The 21,842-nt window shown below is 43.3% G+C and overlaps 1 protein-coding gene across 6 annotated transcripts in view; it reads left to right on the forward strand.

Annotated features, from left to right (window-relative positions):
* ATE1 (arginyltransferase 1) overlaps positions 1 to 21,842 on the forward strand; it is a 412,370-nt gene that overhangs the window by 166,448 nt on the left and 224,080 nt on the right. For all 6 annotated transcript variants that reach the window (XM_069239196.1, XM_069239195.1, XM_069239197.1 and 3 more), the window contains exon 6: positions 5,254 to 5,501. In XM_069239196.1, the coding sequence (XP_069095297.1) occupies positions 5,254 to 5,501 (248 nt within the window). The remainder of the gene's footprint in view (positions 1 to 5,253; positions 5,502 to 21,842) is intronic.

The following is a 21,842-nucleotide window of genomic DNA, read 5'->3' on the forward strand; positions in this document are numbered from 1 at the left end:
AAAGATAACATTAAAAGACATTTACCAAAGGTACAAAAAACTACTGAATTGGAAACTAAAATTGCAATATAATTAGTTGCTTTACATGCACAAACAATGTAAATAAAGGCATTTAACAAGAATTAAAGCAACACAGGTTACATCAGTGCAGAAACATTTGGTTAAAGCCTTGCGAGTTTAGGCCCAGCTGTCTTCTGTAAAGTCACAGTACCATGGAATCTATGAAGTAGTGATTTCTTATGTTAATTATATTGTGCTGTGGTGAGAAAATAGAACTTAACATTTGCACTGCTGCCATAAACTTGTGAATGTAAATGTATTAGTCAATGTCACCTAATAACATGTTTTATTGGTTACAGCCAACATTATGACATCTTAAAAAAACAGTAAAGTGTTAAAGAGAGGGAAATTCAAAAGTTACATTGTTAAAGCAATCTTGCCTCAACCTCAATTACTGATGTATTATCTTTTTTGTGTTATGTTGATTACTCATTGTGCAACCATGTTATGTAATGTATTATGATTTTCCAAGGTAGTATGTAATTATTTTGTTTAAATATCTCAGAATTATGTGCTTGTGTACATAATTATAGGCTATACATTTTATATTATTTGTTATGGCTATGTATTTATTTGCTTATTAGGCCTTTTACCAGAGCAATGACAGTAGTACGTGCATTTTAGCCTTTGCAAGTGGTCGGTAGAAATGTTGATGCTTTGGCCTTAATGGGGACATTTACGTTGTTCACAGCAGTTTTACCACACACATCCATACATGTTAGGTAAATATGTGTCAGCCATATTTACAAAACAGTGTACAGAGTTAGGGGAAGAAACTGGATAGTCGGGAATTAGGCCTTGTTCGTGCAAGAAGATGGTCTTTGTTTGAAGTTGTGCAAGTAGCTCTGATGAAGACTTGCAGTGCTTTCCATAATGATCAATAATAATGATTGAGGAGGCTTGGCTTGTGGGGTCATCTGGGTGAGGTAGGTGGGTCAAAGCACAGGGTGCCTTTGTAAACTAAGGGTGGCAGTGTGCCCTTTGGCCTTTGCCTCTTTGTTTAGCTGCCGAAGACCTGCCAAGAGTGATATGCTGAGGGAGGGAGGATCATTGTGACTCACTTTCTTCTAGTTCAGCCATGAACTCCATGTCAGGAATGATTATGCATAAACTGTCTCCCTTAACATTTCCAGAAATATCACGTAAGAACCATAGAGAACTACAACTCGCCAAACCACATGGGAAAAGTCAACATTTACAGCCAGTAATAAGGGTGTTATCCTTTAAAAGAGCTGTTCAACTTTCTGTGCAGCCTTGCAAAACCGCCGCCAGGCCCACCGCCTCCGTGTCCTTAGTAGAATTGAAGATTTACTTTAAGATTGCTAGGAAATTTTTCAGTATGGTCTCTTTTCAGGGACACTTGTTAGAATCAAGGTACCACACAAATATGCATCTGTGAATGTGTGTATGTAAAGGTACAGACAGGCATGCCTTTATTCATATGTATTTATTTTAGTAACCCCTGACACTAAATGGATTCTTTGTCTTGCTCTGTATAGCTTAAGAACATGATTCCTACCGTTTCCTGCCCTGCTATTGTATTGGTGCAACAACATGGAGAGCTCTGTAGTTTAAATCTGTGGCCCATGCTGTTGAGATATTTTACATATATGTCAAAAGATAGCTGTGGAACTCAGTGTGTCCAGATCAGTTATGTCTTTGGTTATCTGTTGGAAACGCATATGTTTTAAAGGTCTCCAAAACTGATGCATGGTTCATCTTCCCCCAGCAACTTGGATTTGTTTGTCAAAAAGTAGAAAAAAGGGATTCTTCTGCACACACTAAAGACATGAAATGGCCTGACTTAATTTCCTTACATTTTTTTTTATTAGAGCTTCCCCATGTTTTTAAATAGCATGAGTGGTTTAATATACCTTCAGAGTTGTAAATAGATTATGCATAAACCTTAGGTGTTTTAATAAACCATCTCCTTTGATTCTGGCTTCTCATACTGGTAACATGTCTATATCTGTGTTTATATGTCTTCTTAAGGCATTTTATAGCAAAGATGATTGGGGTGCACTCTGAGGAGCGTAATGCAGTAGTTTGTTCAAATTTTCTGTCTTTGCACTTTGTCATTCTTTTTTTGAGTCTCAAATGAGACATACTACAACACCGAATAGCAACTCAGATATAACGTCCCCACTTCAGGAAATATTATTCACCTCATTAACATACCTCTGCACATGAGCACAACCCTCACAGACATCGTAAGGAGGAATTAAAGGTGGGGTGGTTACTCAACCTGGATATGATTATACTCATGAATCGAACGACTGATAAACTCACTACCTGCTTAGACCTCAGCTCAGGCGGCTATGAAATGAGGTCAGCTTCCAAGCCTCTCTTAGGAAGATGAGGATTATCCGGTCCCAACTCAAGTCTAGAAATGAGACTGCAGCTTGCATCTTCATTAAGATATGAGCCTTATCCTTGTATGAAACTTTCAGTTATGCCAAGTGCCTGAATGAGGTGCCTATTTTCAATGAAGTCAGCTCCTTCTCTGTACCTCTTCTCTGTGTGGATTGACTCTAGGAAGGGAACAGTAAAAGTTTTCAATCCATCAATATCGCCAATCGATACCTAGCTAATAGAAGGACCAGCTCCAACTCTGATGCATGGTCAGGTCACACACTTACTATTCTCTTTTACTCCGTATTTCCTTTTTGCTTTATTGGTTGGAAGACTCCCCACCCCCGTAACCATAAGCAGGGAATAGGGGTCCACTAGCAGTACTTCAATGCCAAGAACTGCTGGACTGCGGTGACAAGGAACAGGCTTGAGTTCCCTGAAATACAGCTGTTGTCTGCTTTCCGTCTGTGATGCACATGTTTTATTTCGGGCGGAAGGTGCAGAACCAGCAGTATGGCAACTACCTTGAATCTCGTTTGACTCTCCCTTCAGCTTCCTGTTTCCTCCCTGGCGTTTGAACTAGCGACAGAGTTGGACAGCCTTCACAATTTCTCCTCTGCTTTATTTGTTTGCCCCTCCATGGTGATTGATCTATCAGTGTCACTTTCTTCTCTTTATCATTTGTTGTACCTTGTAAGCCATGCAAGCCCTGCAAAATCACCAAATTGCCCCAAGATGAATATTTGCTATTTGCAGCACTCTGGTCTTCTCTTTGCACTTCTTGGCCATTCTCTTATTTTCGAGTGAAAGTGTTTTTTTTTTCTCTTTTGCGTTTTAGTTTACCCTTTTTAGATCTACTCTGGGGTTCTCCACCACTCGGAGTAAGTCATGCCAAGCCTATGAAGATGTATTAAGGCTAGGCATTACCACGGCTTCAGTTAGAGATGACAGGCAGGTTCTGTGCCATATTAAAATGACCTGCAGATGCAGGTCAGCCCAGTGTCTGAACGATCCTTACTAACTCCCCTACTCTTTCTTACCATAGCCCTTGCAGCAGGAAGTGAAAGAATAGAGGCTACTTCAGTCGGTTGCACGTGCTCCCCACTCTCACAATATCCACCACCGCCATGGTGACGGTGCCTGATCCCATCTAGCCTACTGTTGGCGGGTCTCTCGCCTCCATTGACAAGATGTAGAACTGGGCTGTTTCAGGCTTAGGAAGGCTGTGGAGCGGAGCACCGCCTGAGATGCGCCCAAGGGGCGCAAATGCTTCCTGCACTGAGTTCGGCTCCGTAGTCCTACATCTGCAGAGTCGGCGAGCGAGGGTCCATTTATTACCTCTGGATCAATTGCAGGGGATTAATCTCTGGACAAATAATTTTGTGTCCGTTTATTTAATACAGCATTTACCGAAATTTTTTGTTTTACTCCAATGTTAATGACTTTTTTTTTTCTGCTTTGAATGGTTGACCTCGTACCCCCATCTAATTTTGTTATAAGCCCCCTGAAACTCTCCTCTTTGTTTTTTAAACTAAAAACCTGTGCTCTTTATCATATACTTACTGTTCCCCCCCCCCCCCCCCCCCCAAAAAAAAAATCGACATTTTTTATGTTCTGTTTCCTTCGAAGATTGTCCTGATTTATCACATCATGGGCAGCTCGCTTTCTTCATTTTGTATGTTAAAATAATTATAAACGTTTCCTGTGCCCTTTTCTGTGAGTTGATCTCCCTTAACAGATCATCCATGAAGGCTCTAGTATAATGATTTTCTTGATTTATTGTGTATGTACATATTTCTGTGATTACTTTGGCTTTACAGTTGATACTGTCTCGGTAGAATGCTGCAGTTTAGCACCTCTGCAGCCGTGAGCATGGGGGGGAATCTCTTTCAGGAAACCATCTCATCTCCGTAAGTGAGGACACCTCTTTCTTGTCATCTTTCAAGTCACTGTCTCTGTTATGATGTTTATCCTGTGGCCACCCTAAATGCTATTGGCCTACATTGATTGGTACACACCTCATCCTCTTGTTGAGTACGTCTTTCTCAGTATGAGTAGCCCCACAGGGCTGGCATTAAGGGTTAATCAAGTCTCTTCTCAAGAATGCCTGAATGTGAACGATGAGTCCAACTGTATTCGTGGAGTGCAACTGTATGCGTTTTACCATGTTATCAGTGGTGGCTAAACTTGTTGAAAAGTTTCTGGCACGTTGGATCTCGGACCATCTAAATGCATATGACGTTTACCCAGTTACTCACCAACCAATCTACTCAATAACCTCCAAGGGTGCCTCCAATCTGATCACTGCTTTGCTAAATAGAGGGAGTGGAGCGCTCCTAAGGGGACCTAAGTTATGAACTGTTTCTGTTCACATTGTTGCTTTGTTTTTACTTTGTTTTAGCAATGTTCTCCATCCCAAGGCATCCTAAATAAAGAGTGTTGTAGCCTTCTAAAACCGACATGAGCGGTTTCATGTGTTATAACATCCGCTCTAAATATTCATAATAAGCCTTTAAATGCCATTCGTGCTTTTCTGTACGGCAGCCTCATAGCAGTGTGGCGGTCGTGCACTGAGGTTCCTTATCATGGTGGGCTGCCTATACATCTTCCTTAGGAGGCATTACTGGAGCCACTTGCCACTTCCATGACTCATGTCACATGCTTCCAGTTGACCTGGCATCATCGGTGGGGGTGAACAGGGCACCTGTTTAGCTTCAGTGCTTAACATTCTGTAGTTTGATGTTCAGAATGTTGGGGATTTTGTTTAGTAATTGAATTTCTGCAGATTTGTTGGTTGGATGTTATTGCCATGTGAAGTATCACACTTCTCTTTTTCCATAGGCAAAGGGGCTGATACCAGCCGCCCGCCTTGCCGGAAAGCCAAAGACCTCCGCAGGGAGCGCAAATTGCAAAAGCTGCTGCAGAAGCAAACAGGGACCAGTGACACGGACCCTGCAGTGAAAGAGGCGGCTGCATGCTTACCAAGTAAGAATGACGAGGGTCCAGCAAAGTCGGATGGTGGTCTGGCCAAGTCTATTGAAGACTTCCTTACTGAGGCATCGCTGGAAAAGCCTGCACATGTTCTGGAGGTAGGTGTGTGGAATCGAGCCTCTTTTCCAGAGTGCTGCTTCACAACTGTACAAGAATTCAGATTTCTCTTTGTGTTGGCCTGATGTAGTGACAGTAGTTGATAATTTCACACCGGTCTCCTGCTTCTCACTCTGACCCTATTACTTTCTCTGGGTATTGATGCTCTTTCTTTTGGCCCAAAATTGAAGCCACTTAAAACGTACATTTTCATTGTGGCTAATAACTGATCACTTTCCCGATAAAGCCACACTAATTCAGCAGTCGACATTGACTATGTTTCGTGATACACATTGTACTTGCCTTCAGTAAGGCTTGCTGTGCACTGCACTGTAATTTGCTCTGCACTATAATTTGCTCTTAAGAGTTCGGGTGAGATGAACACAGTACGCCAGTAGAATTCGTAGTGATCAGACTAAATCTGGTGCTCGACCCAACCCTGTCTACTAGTATTCACTGCTTCTAGGTAGGTGATTTCAGTGATAATTTTTGTTGCAAGCTTGAAGATGTGTATGACACTTTCCTTGTTTTTGTGCCAGGAATTGTAATGTTTGGAGGTAGCTTGGATCCCCATTCCCTTTTGTAGCACATAGCTTGCTTAGTTGGATGGCACAATTGTTTTTTCTCAGGGTGAGTAATAGGAGGAGAGTTTAGACTGGAGGATGACAGAGTCTGCGCCGACTTGATATAATAGATATTCTGTAACCTTCAAGAGCGGTACCCATGGAAGGAGGTCACCTATTGCAAGGGTTTTAACAGGTTCAGTATTTGAATGATATCCTAGGCATACGATCCTTATGGTACTGCATGGAAATGCTCATACCTGGTTCAGAACCAGGAATTGTAGAACCAAATCACTTTGGAGACCACAGATACCATGCTCTAGGTTATCAGGCATGATAGGATTTACAGTAATCTGGAGATAGATGAAACAAGCATAAGATACCACCAATGTGGTCATCAAGGGATGGTGATCAGTGTCTTGCGAACCCAAGATTCTCCGCTTCCCTGGGAGAGGGGTAGAGACCAGGCTAGGACACAAAAAATAAGGTTGAGAGGTCTTCTTTGACACATTCAACAAGGATCTGTCTTCTCAGGATTGAGTTTGAGCCACTTACTGGTCGCACAGCCACACACATCCAACATAAACGGATGAAAATTGTGTCTTCAAAGCCCGTGGTCTCATCCAAATAGAAAAGGCCCTGGTTATCAGAGGCATGCAGATAGAAGCTAAAATCTTGTGACCTTATTAAATGCACAAAGAGGATGAATGTACGCTTTAAAAACATTAAACTGCTACATAATCAAGAGGAGCCTTGTGAGATGCTACCGGTCGAAGGCTTGACCCCTGGAGGCATCACCACAGTATGAGTACTACTCAAACTGAGGAGAGAGCAGTACTGATTCAGCAAAGTGCCTTTGAGCCCTTATGCAGGTGCTTCAGAAGGAGGCTGTGGTCTGTGCGGTTCACTGCTAAAGACAGATGCAAAAGAACTAGGACAGCCAGCATAAAAGACAGCCCGAAGGACAGATTGACTGTTCTGTGCCTGATGAGAAATGACTTGGAATTTGTCAACATGGTCTGAGGACTCCTGGTGAACCCAGCTTGGATTCTGCTTGACTGGAGTGGATTCCAAGACTAAAGCAGGAAGAAGGGAGATTGTGCGGAAATTGCTTGTTACATAACGATAGTGCCGTTTTAGATGCGATCTAGAGATCACTTTAGCTGGCCCACCTGCCTCAGGTTATATATTTCTATTTCTATATGTATATATGTGCGTTTGTGTGTGTTTTTTATATATATATATATATATATATATATATATATATATATATATATATCCACAACCATTTCTCCCCAGAAGAGAAGCACCGTAGCCTTAACGTACAGCTGTGTGGGACACTTCATAGGCCTATGATTAACGCTAACGCCGAAACGCGTCAGGACAACAAAGGAAAGTAAAGTGCCCCACACAGCTGTACGTTAAGGCTACGGTGCTTCTCTTCTTTGGGGAGAAATGGTTGTGGATTTTTAGCGAGGGAGCTCCGTCCCCGCTGCACCGAGGCCGCCCAGCTAGAGATTAGGCTCTTTAACTGAGACATTTTTGCTGGACACAATATATATGTGTGTATATGTGTTTATATATATATATTTTCACTGCAAAAAAACTAAAACATTACAGGGACGTAATGGTTAGGAAATAGAATTTAAAACAAAATGTAGAAATTCACCAAAAAAAACAAGGGTTACTAGGACATTATAGTTAGGCTCAGATTTTAAATGTACAAAACCATAGAAATTCAGCTGTTATAGCTAGAGTTATTTCAAGTAACTATAACTCATGCCCTAAGGAAACTACATCTTGCGCCCGCTCAAACACCTCCATCGAGGTTTACCGATAACTTTTTCAAGGTCTAAATGCAGAGAAAAATCACTTGCTTTGCCCTCACCATGCGCAGGAACTTTGGATGATTAGTACTTTACAGTAGTGGAGCTTCAACTTGAGCTCCCGCTTGCTGAAAACAGAGTGTTCGGTTTTGCTTAGTGGGAGCTATCAGCTCCCGCCAAGCAAAAGTAAACAGCTTCCTCCTGAGGGTGGGCACCTCAGGAGGTAGAAGGAGCCAGCCCTTGGGGGTGGTGGTCCACTGGGCCATGTATGGCCCCATCCATCTTTGCAATTCTACCCGGGGACGTGGTGGTGCCCAGAGCTCCGGTAGAAGGCGGGTCGTGTGCCCCCGCAAACAAATTTTCGACATTTGGCCCTGGGGAGGTGGTGGTCCCCGAGGCCTGAGGTGGTCCATGAGCCCCCCACATACTACATTATTGTAGCACCGGGGAGGTGGTGGTCCCCAGTCCCCCCTACTGATTTTCCTCTATCTTGCCCCGGGGAGGTGGTGGTCCCTGGGGTCCGGAGGGGGGGGTCTGCACACCCTCTGCATATTACAAAATGTAGCACGAGGGAGGTGGTGGTCTTTGGGGCCGGGATGGGGGGGTTGGAGGGGGTGGAGGGGAGGTCCATTGGGCCCCCCTTTCACTTGGTATTTCTTACCCCAGGGAGGCGGTGGACCTCAGGGCCCGGGGATGGGTCTATGTGGTCTGCTCGATACTATAATCTTCAGCCCGAGCGAGCTGGTGGTCTCTTGGACTTTATTAAGCCTTAGTAGGGGGAGGGGGGAAATGGGAAGAAAGGACAGTGCAACCACCACCCTTTATTTTGGGAGTGCCTCCAGGACCTGGCCCACCAGGGCACAAAATAAAAAGCAAGCGTGAGAGACTGCACTTGTTGTTTTTTCGTTTTTTTTTTTAAATCCACTGTGAAATTCATGAAGATTTGCAAATTTTGCAGTGAATTTTCAACAAATATATTTTTTTTAGCCCTCATGGTGTCCCAGGGGACCCTCTGGACCAAGGCTAGGGGTTAGGGTAATGGTATGTGCCATGTTTATTTTGGGGATGCCCCCGGGACCTGGCCCAATGGGGGGAAAATGAAAAGCAAGCATGGGAGACTGCGCTTGCTTTTTTTTTTTTATTTTTATTATAGACAGCCAATAAAATCTCAGCATGAGATTGGGACTATTTACAATGTTTTTGCAACCCTATAAATACATCAGGAACCTGGATGCGAGGGACGACTTGAAACCCCAGTGGCCGCCCTGGCTGCTGCTAATAGTTGATATTTGTTGATTCCCGTTGACATGAAAATGCATTATTTTTTACTGCTACGTTTGGTTGTTCAGTGATTTGATTATGATAAAAAGAAGTAAATGTGTAGCTCCATTTTATTTATACATGAGCTTGGTTTATGCTATAACATTTATGGCGTGTATGAAACTTGATTGATCATGTTTTCTTTTTTATGTTTTGTTTCTAAAAATAAGATGCGCAAAAAAAAAATCCACCAGCTTGTTGAGGACAGATCTTTTAGCTTTGTCACGCTTGATTTTAACTGTAGTTATTCCAGTGTTTTTTTTAATGGTGTTGAGTATAATTCCCAAATTTAAAAATATAGCACTAGGAATGTGGAGTTGTCAAAACTTGTGAAAGAATGGGGTTGTAAGAAAGAATCATAAACGTGTTGGTTTGGAAGTCCGATTTGAGGCACAGGAGGTGGGTTAAAGTGGGAGAGTCATAAGAAGACTCGTAGTGTAAATGACATTGCTGGCACTGATGGTGATTACTATAAAGGGGCCATCCAGTGAAAAGAAAAAAAAACTGTTCTCTTTGCACAGACATGCATCTCTAATAATCACCATCAATATTCAGAACTCTCTAAAGGCGACTTCCTATGAAAATGACAGCCCTTCTTCTTCCATCGTGAATTCACTCCAAGGAAAGACTCGCGTCCCTTCTCCACATCATCAACACCTCTCTGCACCAAGGAAAATTCCAGAAGTCCTTAAGAAAGATGAAATTCTTCCTAAACTATAAAAATCATGCCTGTACCCTGGAGACCTCCCCAACCTTTGCCCTATTCCCTACTCTTAATCCATAGAGAAAATAATCGAGAAAGCAGTCACCATCAAGCTTTCGAAGCACATTAGCAAGAATAACCTCCTACAAGACATCTAATCAGGGCTCAGACAACGCTTCAGCACTGAGAAAGTCATGCTTCAGGTAGTAAAGAAAGCCCTCATCCTCAACAACAGGCATGAACCATGCCTCCTTGTCCTGTTTGACTCCTCTGCAGCCTTCAGCAACGTCAGTCGTCCAGCTATGACCAATAACATGAAAATGTGCATGGGATTTTTGTGGCTCTATCTTCAAACTGTTCAAATCCTCACCATCTGGGACAGGTCATGCAAATAGGTTCCACAAAATCAGGGACACTGCCTATCTCGTATGTGGTACTCTAGGGCTGTATTTGTTCTCCCATATTTTTTAACCTATACATTGAACATAATGGAACCATTCTTGGAGAGATAAGCGTCAAGATCCATCAATATACAGATGCTGTCTATCATTACCCAAAAATATCCTCACCCAGCGATCTGTAGAGGCTCAGATCTTGCTTCAAACCCCTCCTGTCTTGAATATCAAATCACGTCCTCAAGTTAAACCCACAAAGATGTTATTCCTCATGGACTAACTCTCCAATACAAATCTAAAAGGCTTCACCCTTCTAACTTCCCTCACCCCCCAAGTTGGCAGACCATGCCAAAACTCTGGAATTCACCCTCGACCAATTAAGCCTTCAGCTTCTCCATATATGGATGGAAGCAACACCTTGCTCAAACAATCTTCCCAGTAACATTGTGGCACCCCTGAAAAGGTATCCTGCGTGCAGCAGCACAGCTCATCAAGCCCCCACCCACCCATGTTAAAGTACTTGCACTGGCTTCTCCTTCCAGCCTGACTCATCTTCCAGATGAGTTGCATCACTTAAATCCCTCTCTTCAAGACACCGGCTTTCAAGGCAAACAAACTAACCATGCCTGAGGGACAGCACCAGCTCAGGAGCCCGGCTAACACCAGATAGGAGACAAAACATTGCACGGAGATCAAAAAAACAGGAGGCTGGCATTCTCTCTTCATGCTGAAAGGATCTGGACCAGCACCTCTTTCAATATCTGATCAGCACCAAAACTTCTTTACTTCATAAAACGTTCAAGAGCCACTTCTTCAAGGACCGCTGTCCCGGCCCATCAATCTATCTTTCTCCTTCCGTCTATAATTACATCTTCCCAGGGGCCATGTCCCCCTATTCAGTGCTCCATGCTCCTCAGCTAGGTTTGCGCTCTACAAATGTGAACACTTCGACATACAAGGGCTGCTGATGACATCTCAAAGTGCGCACTGTAAAAGGGCAACATATAAGAGAACGTTGGCTTATGACATCCCAGTATACGCCTGCACTTCACTAAACAAACCTCCTTAATGGAACCATAGCTAGTGACATAATGTGCGCCAGCATTAACACGACAGCCTTAAAGAGGACATTCTTAACACGACAGCCTTAAAGAGGACATCTTTTAAGGAAAGAAAAGCTGGTGACATCACAATGTGCCCTCACACTGTCAGAATATGTAATGAAACGTCCGAAGAATAGATCGCTGTGTGTACCTGCACAGGAAGTGCAATCTCCTGAAAGGCAGCTAATGACATCAGTGTGCACCCACAATTAAAGAGCAGCGTGTGTTTCCGATGATGTCACATCGTGCGTCCACACGAGACAGGCAGCCTTTCAGTCTCCCTACATTTCTTCTATTGTGTGGGAACATTTAGTAGTATCACCAGTAGTAATTTCATTGAAAGTGTTCGGTCTGGTGCCCATATTTTGATGTCATCAGCTGTCATTCCTTTGAAGGCTGTACTTTATTGTGCATGAGCGCACACATTGAGATGCCATCTGCTCTTGTTCCATGAATGGGCGTCCCTTGAGCATGTGTTCGCAGATGTTGATGTCTTCACATTTTGCACTATTAAATATTGTCATTTCAGTGCGTTGTGTACACTGTAAAGTCTTGGGTAGTTCTTTTAGTGGGTAGTGTCATTGGCTGTCGATCCATTAAAGAGGAGCGTTTAGTGTGTGCTTCTACCATAGGTAGGCATGATGATCTTATCTTTTTTTTTTTTTTTATGTCTGATCACCTGATAAAATCGCAGCCATAGATATCCCCTCTAGTCACTGTGATTGTATTTTCTTTGAACAATCTTTTCACACAGGGAGGTTTCGGGACTTGTTTATTTTGTGTTTAATTGATTTCCCCAGTTTATTGTGCGTGAAATGTCCGTGGGTGTGCGCTGGCAGCTGCTGCGGAAACGCAGCTCATTTTACAGGCACATGGGCCCATGGGGCAGAGCTGGTTCCTCATACCACCGCCACACACTGCATTTCATCTGCTTCTAAACATCTCCTTCAATGTTATGTTTCAGTTCGTGTTTATTTTTTTTTAAAGTGCGGATTGTATTTTTCTTGCTTGCCTGTTAATGGTTGCCAGCTGTCCTGAGAGGGGCCGAGCCGCAGTGTTAGTGTTCGCGGTATTTCATTTAGCGGATCCGGGGCCAGCTTGGCTCCTATTCCAGGCCTGTGGCAGGCCCTGGCTCAGTGTGGGTGTTCTGGAAAGGGGGCTATTATTTTTGGGGGCGGGGAAGTGGGGGAGCTCCGGAAGGGCACGCAGAAGAGGAGGCTCGGATTTTTGCTTAAAATTAGATTGAAACGACAACTTCGCCGCTGCTAGATTAAGCATGTGGTGAAACTAGAGTATTGTGGACTGGCCTCCGCTCTCATGGAAAGAAGAAAGTACACAAAGCCGTGAGGCAGACCCTAAGAATCCAGTGTACTGGCAATCCAGCGCGGCCAAGTGAACAGATAGAGATTGGGAACCAGTGTCACACACATGCTCATGGAAAGTTACAGGAGGTGGCTCACGGAGTGAAGAGACTATATAGAGCAGACGCTGTGTCCAGTGAAGATCCTGTTTTGGGATTGGTGGTGCATACAGTAAATACAGTATTAGGGTGACCAGACGTCCCGGATTTCCCCGGACACTCCCGGTTTTTAGAGGACTGTCCCGGTGTCTCGACGCTTCTCTTAAATTTAAATAAATGTCCAGGTTTTTGGGACAAAGGTCAAAATATTACATAAATGTCCCGGTTTTTGGGACAAAGGTCAGATTATCTAGGAAAGCATAAGTTAAAGGTAGGATCTCCTTTAACAGATGCCTACAAAGTATCCAATAATCAAGTAATTTATCTGTTACTGTCAGGCAACACAGTCCCCTGTCTGCTCCCAGCAGAGAGATGGAGTGAGGAGCCTAGAGAAGTGGGTGGGGGCGGGTTGGGGGTGCAGGGTGGGAGGTCAAGCCATAGCTAATTTTATATGTATAGTCTTGTAAGTGTTTGTGTATGTATATGTATATATATGTGTGTGTGTGTGTGTGTGTGTGAACACACACATGTATAGGCACACATTCACAAAGCTACGCAAAAAAACGGGACAGGCCAGATATAAAAGTGAGTGTAAACTCGTTGGTCCTTCTTTTATGTCTGACCTGTCCCGTTTTTTGCTCTTCAAAATCTGGTCACCCTACACTACAGTATACCAGCCAGTGGTTCACGATGGCACAGTGAAGGAAGCAGTGATGCTTGCAGCGAGGACAGTGTAGGATGCAGTGGTGGATGAGAAGATGCCGCAGTAGGAGGTAGTGGCGCATGTGGTGAAGATATATTATAGGAGGCAGTAGCACATACATTGTAGAGAAATTATAGAAAGCAATGGTGCACACATTGAATGCAATTTAGGAGGCAGAGGTGCATACAGTGAGGATAATATAGGAGGCAGAGGTGCATATAGTGAAGACGTAAAGGATGCTCTGCATATGGTGAAGATACAGTACAGGAGGCGGTGGTACATAATCAAGATACAGTGTAGGAGGCAAAGCTGCATACGATAAAGATACAGAGCAAGAGGCAGTACTGCATAGTGTAGAGACGGTGTGGGAGGCAGTGGTGCATACAGTACAGATAAAATAGGAGGCGAATATTGGAGGCACTGGTGCGTACAGTGAGGATAATATCGGAGGCAGTGGTGCATACAGTAAAGACAGTAAAGGAAGCGGTGCATATGGTATAGATATGCTATAGGAGGCAGTAATGCATACAATGAAAACACTAAAGGAAGCGTTGCATATGGTATAAATATGCTATAGGAGGCAGTGGTGCATACAGTGAAGACAGTAAAGGAAGCGGTGCATATGGTATAAATACACTAAATGAGGCAGTGGTGCATACAGTGAAGACAGTAAAGGAAGCGGTGCAAATGGTGTTGATAAATTATACGAGGCAGTAGTGCATACGGTGGAGATACAGTATAGGAGGCAGTTGTAAATACAGCGATGACATTGTACAAGAAGCTTCTTGATATAGAAAGCCTCAGTGCATACAGTAAAAGAACCAGAGTTTCTTGCAAAGTTAACATTTAGTGGGTTGCTATACAGTGAACATACGGTACAGGAGACTACTCTGCAAACAATGAAGATATAACATAAGTGGACCGAATAAGAGGCCACGGTGAACATAATAAGGATGAAATATATTGTATACAATTAAGATTCATGTATGAGGCAATGATGAATAAAAACGTAATGTGTCAGTGGTCCTGCTTGTTGATTTTTGCATCCATTTTTCACAAAAGCTTGGTGTGGTTCTTATGGTTTTGGGATGTAGGTAATGAAACGTAGGAGTACTTAATCCACCAACTGCTGAGGCTTTTTCACACCATGTTGGAGTGCTTTTTTATATTTGGACTACTTCACGCCTGGCCCTTCATAACCTTTTTTCCAAATAAGATTTCCGTGTCAAATTTGTACCATTTTTTTGTATCACCCTGGGGGGTCTAAAGGCACTCAGGGTTTGTGGAGTCCAATGGAGGGAACAAAAATATAGCTGCTTGTTTGGGGGGGATTTTTTTTTCCAAAACTAGCATCAACAAAAGGTTTACTGTGCAACTATCACCATCTTCTCAGGGTTCATGGACAAGCAGAGTTGTATCAAGAAACAGATTTTTTTCTACCATAGTTTTTCTGCTTTCCTAATAGGTAGTCCAGTGTTCCTATTTTTAGCGATTTAAGCCTGCTTGAATCTTATGAAGGAAACAGGCATGAAACCCATGGGTGTTGCGAGAAATCTGTACATTTCTGAAAACTAGATACAATTCTGAATTGAGAAGGCTGTCAACAAACAACTAACCCGCTTCCTTGAGGAGAACAGCACCCGGGACCCTTCCCAATCCGGATTCCACCGCAACCATAGTAGCCAAACTGCCCTCATCGCCACCACCAAAGACATCAGAACCATACTGGACAGCGGCGAAACCGCGGCCCTCTTCCTCCTGGACCTCTCGGCCGCGTTCGACACCATCTGCCCCCACACACTACGCTCACGCCTCAGCAATGCAGGAATCTGTGACAGAGCCTTGGACTGGGTCACCTCCTTTCTCACCGGCAGAACCCAGAGATTCCACCTCCCCCCATTCCGCTCGGAGGCCACCAAAATCATCTGCGGCATACCACAGGGTTCGTCCCTCAGCCTGACCCTCTTCAACGTCTACATGGCCCCACTCGCTAACATCGCCCGATCCCACAACGTCAACATCATCTCATACGCCGACAACACTCAGCTGATCCTCTCCCTCACCAAGGACTCCGCCAAGGCCAACTTCCACGAAGGAATGAAGGCCATCGCCGAATGGATAAAGAACAGCTGCCTCAAACTCAATTCCGACAAGACGGAAGTCCTCATCTTTGGCTCCACCCTCTCCGCATGAGATGGCTCCTGGTGGCCTGCCACTCTCGGAGCCGCTCCTACTCCCACCGACCACGCACGCAACCTAGGATTCATTGTGGACTGCTCATTATCCATGACCGAGCAAGTCAACACCATCTCCTCCTCCTGCTTCAACACCCTCTGCATGCTCCGAAAGATCTACAAATGGATCCCCACCAAAACCAGAAGAACAGTCACCCAAGCCCTCGTAAGCAGCAAACTGGACTACGGCAATGCTGTCTCCGCAGGAACCATGGCCTAACTCCAGAAGAGGCTATAACACATCCAGAAAGCCTCCGCACGCCTCATCTTGGACATCCCCCGCCACTGCCACATCACAGACCATCTGAGAGACCTGCACTGGCTCCCAGTCAACAAGAAAATCACCTTCAAACTCCTCACCCTCGCTCACAAAGCACTGCATAACACTGGACCAGAATACCTCAACAGACGGCTCTCCTTCTACACTCCGACCCGGCATCTCCGCTCCACCAACCTCACCCTCACAACCATCCCACCCATCCGCAGAACTACAACCGGCGGCAGATCATTCTCGCACCTCGCCGCCAAGACGTGAAACACTCTTCCCACCCACCTGCGTCAAACCAAGGACCTACTTACCTTCAGGAGACTTCTCAAGACCTGGCTATTCGAGCAGTAGCAGCACGTCCCCCCTCCCCCTCCTCCACCCCCCACCTCAGCGCCTTGAGACCCTCATGGGTGAGTAGTGCGCTTTACAAATTCCTGATTGATTGATTGAATTAAGCAAGGGATCATCTCTATAGATCCCTCAAGGTTTTAGCAAAGAAAGTAATAGTTGAAATTAAAAATAATGAAAATAAGTATGAAAAAAAAGCCATCTGTGACGTTTTCAACTGTAATATTGGTTGGGATGGCCAATTTATATAAGCAAAGCACCATTAGGCCGGAAAGACCCTACTGGTTGCAGAATATAGTGTTTGTAAGTTCTCCAAAACATGATTACCAGAGCCAACAACTTGGCTGCAGCTTATAATAATTCATATGATAAAATATAATGAATTAAAAATGGGAATGAAGAAAAACTGTGTATTATTTAAATGTGCACAAAATACTGAGTTTAGGAACAGTGGTGTTTTTTGGATACTCTAAATTTGTTGTTAACCATACTATCATATGATTAAGAGAGGATTTTGCAAAATGTCTTTTCTGTGCACACTGGCTTACATTTGGAAGCCAAAAATGGAGAGAAATCCATTTTTTTAAATAATAAATGCTCTACTATTTTGTGTTTCCATAAGTGTCCCGAAAAAAAATGTACCCCACTTGTGTGTTAGGCCTAGGAGCTGTAGGGCAAAACGCCTCAAAACACAACCTGGCGACATCCTATTTCCCCCAGCAAAAACAACACCTTTCTGAAAACTCAACACCCAGGGTAGCCGAGGTGGGGGTGACTTGCATGGATCTCTCAAATATTTTTTTTAGCCTAAACCTCTGCAAATCTCAAACCTTGGCTAAAACCACTCATTTGCCTCACATTTCTCTGAGGTAAGGTACTAGAATCTGCCCAGATCAACAACTCTCCTACTATCCAGCATTCCCATGCTTTTCCCGATAAAAATGTTACCCATTTGTGTGGGTGGATCCGGGACCCACCACAGGAATGACTCCAAAATACCACATGGCCAGATAAAATATTTCTACTCTAAGCTGATCCTTTTTTTGCAATATCGGTAGCTGGGGATTTTGAGCCCGGGCTTGGTGCCACCCAGGGAAACATACCTAAGACAGACATTTCTGAAAACTTGATACCCGAAGGAGTCTAGGGTAATCTGACTTGCATGAACCTCATGGCATTTTGTTTGTTTCCTTTTACCCTGAAGGCATTGCAAAATCTCAACATTTGGCTTTAAAAAAAAAAAAACACGATTTTCCTCACATGCTATGGGGGGGAATTTCTGGAATCTGCAGGGATCCATACAATTCCGACCACTCAGCTTTTCCCCAATCCTCCTAGTAAAAACGTAAAACCCACCTGTGTGGCTCTGGGCCTAGTGCCTTCAATAGAAATAGATCAAAACAAGGACCTTGCAAAGTCTATACGGCCCAGAGGGGTTGGTACAGATAGTATCTGTTATCCCTTTTTGGCCTGGGGTATGGTCCAATACAAAAGTGGGATGCCCTCACTCCTTTTTTGCCCCTTTTAAAAATCCAGGGTGTTTAGTGGGCTTTCTATAATTCCTTCCCCCCACCCCCAGAGGTGGGGATGCCATATTACTGTTGAACCTCAAATTGGTTCCGATTTCATATCTGTCCCCTGGGGGGGGTGCAGAAAGACGCTGTTGTCCCTTCTGGGTGGGGGTATGGCTCAATGCCAGGGTGTGATACCCACTATTTTTCACATTTTTTTTTGTGGGGGGGGGGGGGGGGGGGGGAGCGAGGAGCATATTAAAATCCCTGGTCGTAAGTGTGCTTTTAAACCCCCCATTTTCCCCAGGAGGCAGACTGGGAGCAAACCTCCTGCTCTGCTGCTCAGTGGTAGGGTGCAGAAAGACTGAATTGCCCCCTTTGGTTTGGGGGCATGGCCCTATGCCAGGGTGGGTTGCCACCCCTTTCTTTATTTTAGAAAAACAAATTCTGGTGTCTAGAAGGCTTTCTGTCCCACATAGGGGTGCAGACTGGGGCAACACAAACGCCTTTGACTCCCGCAACAGGTTCACTCACCGCACATCCATTTCGCGCAGCATCACAGTTCCCATACTGTTTTTAAGTCGAGTGTGGAAGCACTCTGGCAAGTTGTAAACTAGCTGTGGACTTTTAACCGCGCCCATCACTAAACTCGATCATGGGCTTGCCTTTCAAAAATCCTTTGTAATTATTGGTAAGTACTTTACATTTGTCCCTCCTTTGGGCAGTATTGTTACCGCCTTGGTCATTGACCCTGTTACATGGATAATTGCACATTTGCCGATATGTTTGACCGCAAGCAAACTTATTTTTCCTTTTGTGTCCCTCCTTCACGTGGATGGTAGCCGTGGCACTTTGAATCAGTATGCTTGTGTCAACTGTTTTACTTTTCATTTTCAATTTATATGGCAAGGAAAGACCAGTTAGGAATTTACAACACTAATAGCTCTAACTCGAGCAAACGCGAGACCCATTACATTGGTTTCATTTAATTGTCTATCTAGAAACAACAAATGCTGCATGTATACCCACATGATATGGCCTGTATACAGATGGGCGTATAGTTTGAATGGCATAGTGCCTGAAACGCTGATGGCGTTTCGCGTCACATTTCATACAAAGGTATAATTTTGAACTGATGCGCATGCAATCCTGAGGTTTGCAGTTGCAGTACATTACTAGCATGCATTGAGCCACATAAACTGAACAGTTTTGCTTTCTAATGGGGATTTTACGTCTGCCATTCAACGATACACCACCCGAGGGCACCAAACCACCATGATTGCATTAACGACTTGGTGAGGCGGACAAATGAAAAATATATTTCTGAAGTTAATAAGAACGCCCGGGGGCGGCCCCTCAACATTTGGTACAGGCAGTCTTGGAATTGCAAAAAATGTATTTAAACAAATCTCTACGTAAATTCTGTGATCAGGGGGCGGCAGAGAAAAGCGGGTGGAGTCTCGCGGAATGAGTAGTGGAAAGAAGAGTCTGACAGTCGCTCCGTACATTTAAAAAAAAAATGCCACAAATAAATGATAACAAGGACGATTGTTGGTGACAAAGAGGCTGTAGTTTAATATACCTTATAGGTTAAGGCATTTGCTATAGAGATTTGCGTGTGCCTGGCAAATATCAGGGGTAATAAGAATGTCAGGATGACTCTGGTGGGTAAGAAACTTGCTGGAGAGATCTATGGTTTGCCTCGTCAACGTTTTGACTCATAAAGTAGAATAGACGATTAATTAACCTGCTGCAACGCACTTTGTGTAATTTGCAAATCAAACAATTCTATATTATGGCGATAGGTAAGTAGGTTATTGCGTATGATGCATAGTTCACTTTGTTACTTATAGTATAGATTATTTTGTTACTTCTAGTTCATAGATTATTTTAATATCACACAGTGTGGTATTAGCTAGCATCAATGAGTTACCTGTGAACTGCAAGTCATGAATTTAGATCTTTATTACTTTTTTCTCAGTCTGTTACTATTCTAAGTCTGCAACAAATGGCTCCATTGGGTAGTAACAAAACCTTCTTAGTAGAGAAAACCCCAACCACTGCCCTCCGTTTAAATTCCCGACTTTGTGTTTCTTCTGACCATGCGCTCAACAAACGTCTACAGGTATGAAGGTTATGCAACTCCTAAACCTTATAACCCTCATTGCCTTACGTAACGTTTTCTGTGAATTGATTAACACACACAATATAGGATTTATTGTTTCTGCGTGTGAAGTAAAGCACTATTAAATAATAAATTATGTGCCATTTAACTCATTCTTTTTTTTTTTTTTTTAATTACTCCTACACACTGATTTTCGACGCCTCGTCAGGGGTAGTAAGCGCTATATAAATACTATTACAATTACAATGTATCTGGCATTATTAGAGTCCAATCACATCTCTTACATGGGGCGTTGAACAAAGTTAAAAACATGCCTCCAAATCGTAATTTGCCTTAAGTACTTGTGAAGTGTTAAGCTGTGTGCTTTTGTTTCCTTACATTGCATTGGCGTCTAGGTGTTAAACTGCAGTTAGCGCCTAGCCAGGATGATACTCCAAAAGGAGGAGGGCTGTTGACCTTTTCAATCAGGTTTTTATTTTTAAAGTCCCAGCTGCAAGAGAAAATAAGAAAGCCTTCTTGTCGCCTGCAGGTTGCTTCTCTGAACAGAAAACAGATAAACGTGCAGGTGCTACTGAAATGTGTTTCGGTGTCTGTCGGAAAATGACACCACGACAAATTCAGCAGATTTCACTGGGCCGACCAGGTCTCAGGGTCTGGCTCAGAAATAGCTGCTACAAACGGGATCCCGCGGGATCCCGCTCGTTTTCTGGCCTCTGTGTAGGTGCTGCACCAAGGATGACACTGCTCAACTCTTTGTGCTTGCACATTCAAAACCTTTTCAAAGAGGTTTGTGCTTGTGTGCCTGTCTAGAGCATATTCACTAAACTGTGGCACGGTTGCCCCATATAATAGATGAGTAAACCACTGCTACGTAGAAAAAAAAATAAAAAATCATCACTTACAACAGTTCCGGATGATAGCAGCAGAACTTTTAATATATCTGCTGCTCAGTTTTGCGTTCTCTGATGCTTTATATGAATATTATCCTCTTTTGGAAATCCGGTAGTTTGTGAAATGACACTCTTGATTGATGGCAAAATGGTGGCCACATGCTTATAAATGTTTGCGAATTTACGAGCTTACTCTCCACTAATTCAATTCTTGCCATTTTTTGTTCATTTTTCCTACTCATCTGGTTAACTCTTTACTCTCCTTTGTGGCCAGAACTGGACATCAGGTTTCCCATTTCCTGCGTTTTTCCTTATGGTGCTAGATTTTGTGATACTTTGTGAATTCGTGTGTTTCAATTTGTGGGAAAAAAATTGAAGCCCTTCAGCCAATTAGTAAAAATTTAAATGTGATTGATAGAACTAGTGATTTCTCGATCATACGTTTAAAGAACATAAATACCTCTACATTTCAACTCCTTGAGTTTTGAAGGCTGCATTTTTTATAGAAATGAGAATGGGAAAGACATGTTTTTGATGCCCCTTTACTTGTTAACTCCTACACAGATCTTCAAAAAAACTGCACATGCTATGTTTTACCCACTTTTTCTAACGGTGAGCGGAATTTGTTGCAGATTAGTCAAACAACATCAACATTATTACCATGAAAAAAAAGGTTTTTGTATGGAAAATTTGACTGAACCATAGCTACAGAGCTCCTGTCGCACACTATAAAAATGAAAGCAGCAAGCATAGTGGATTCACCAAATGACACAAACTACGCTACACTGGGAAGCAGGATACAATATTCCAAAACATCCGATTTGGATTTGAATTATGACAGAGTATCTATTAACATTATTAAAGTTATGCATGATTAAATGAAGTGAACTGATTA

This window comes from Pleurodeles waltl, chromosome 6 (assembly GCF_031143425.1).
Source record: "Pleurodeles waltl isolate 20211129_DDA chromosome 6, aPleWal1.hap1.20221129, whole genome shotgun sequence".
Classification (NCBI taxonomy): Eukaryota; Metazoa; Chordata; class Amphibia; order Caudata; family Salamandridae; genus Pleurodeles; species Pleurodeles waltl.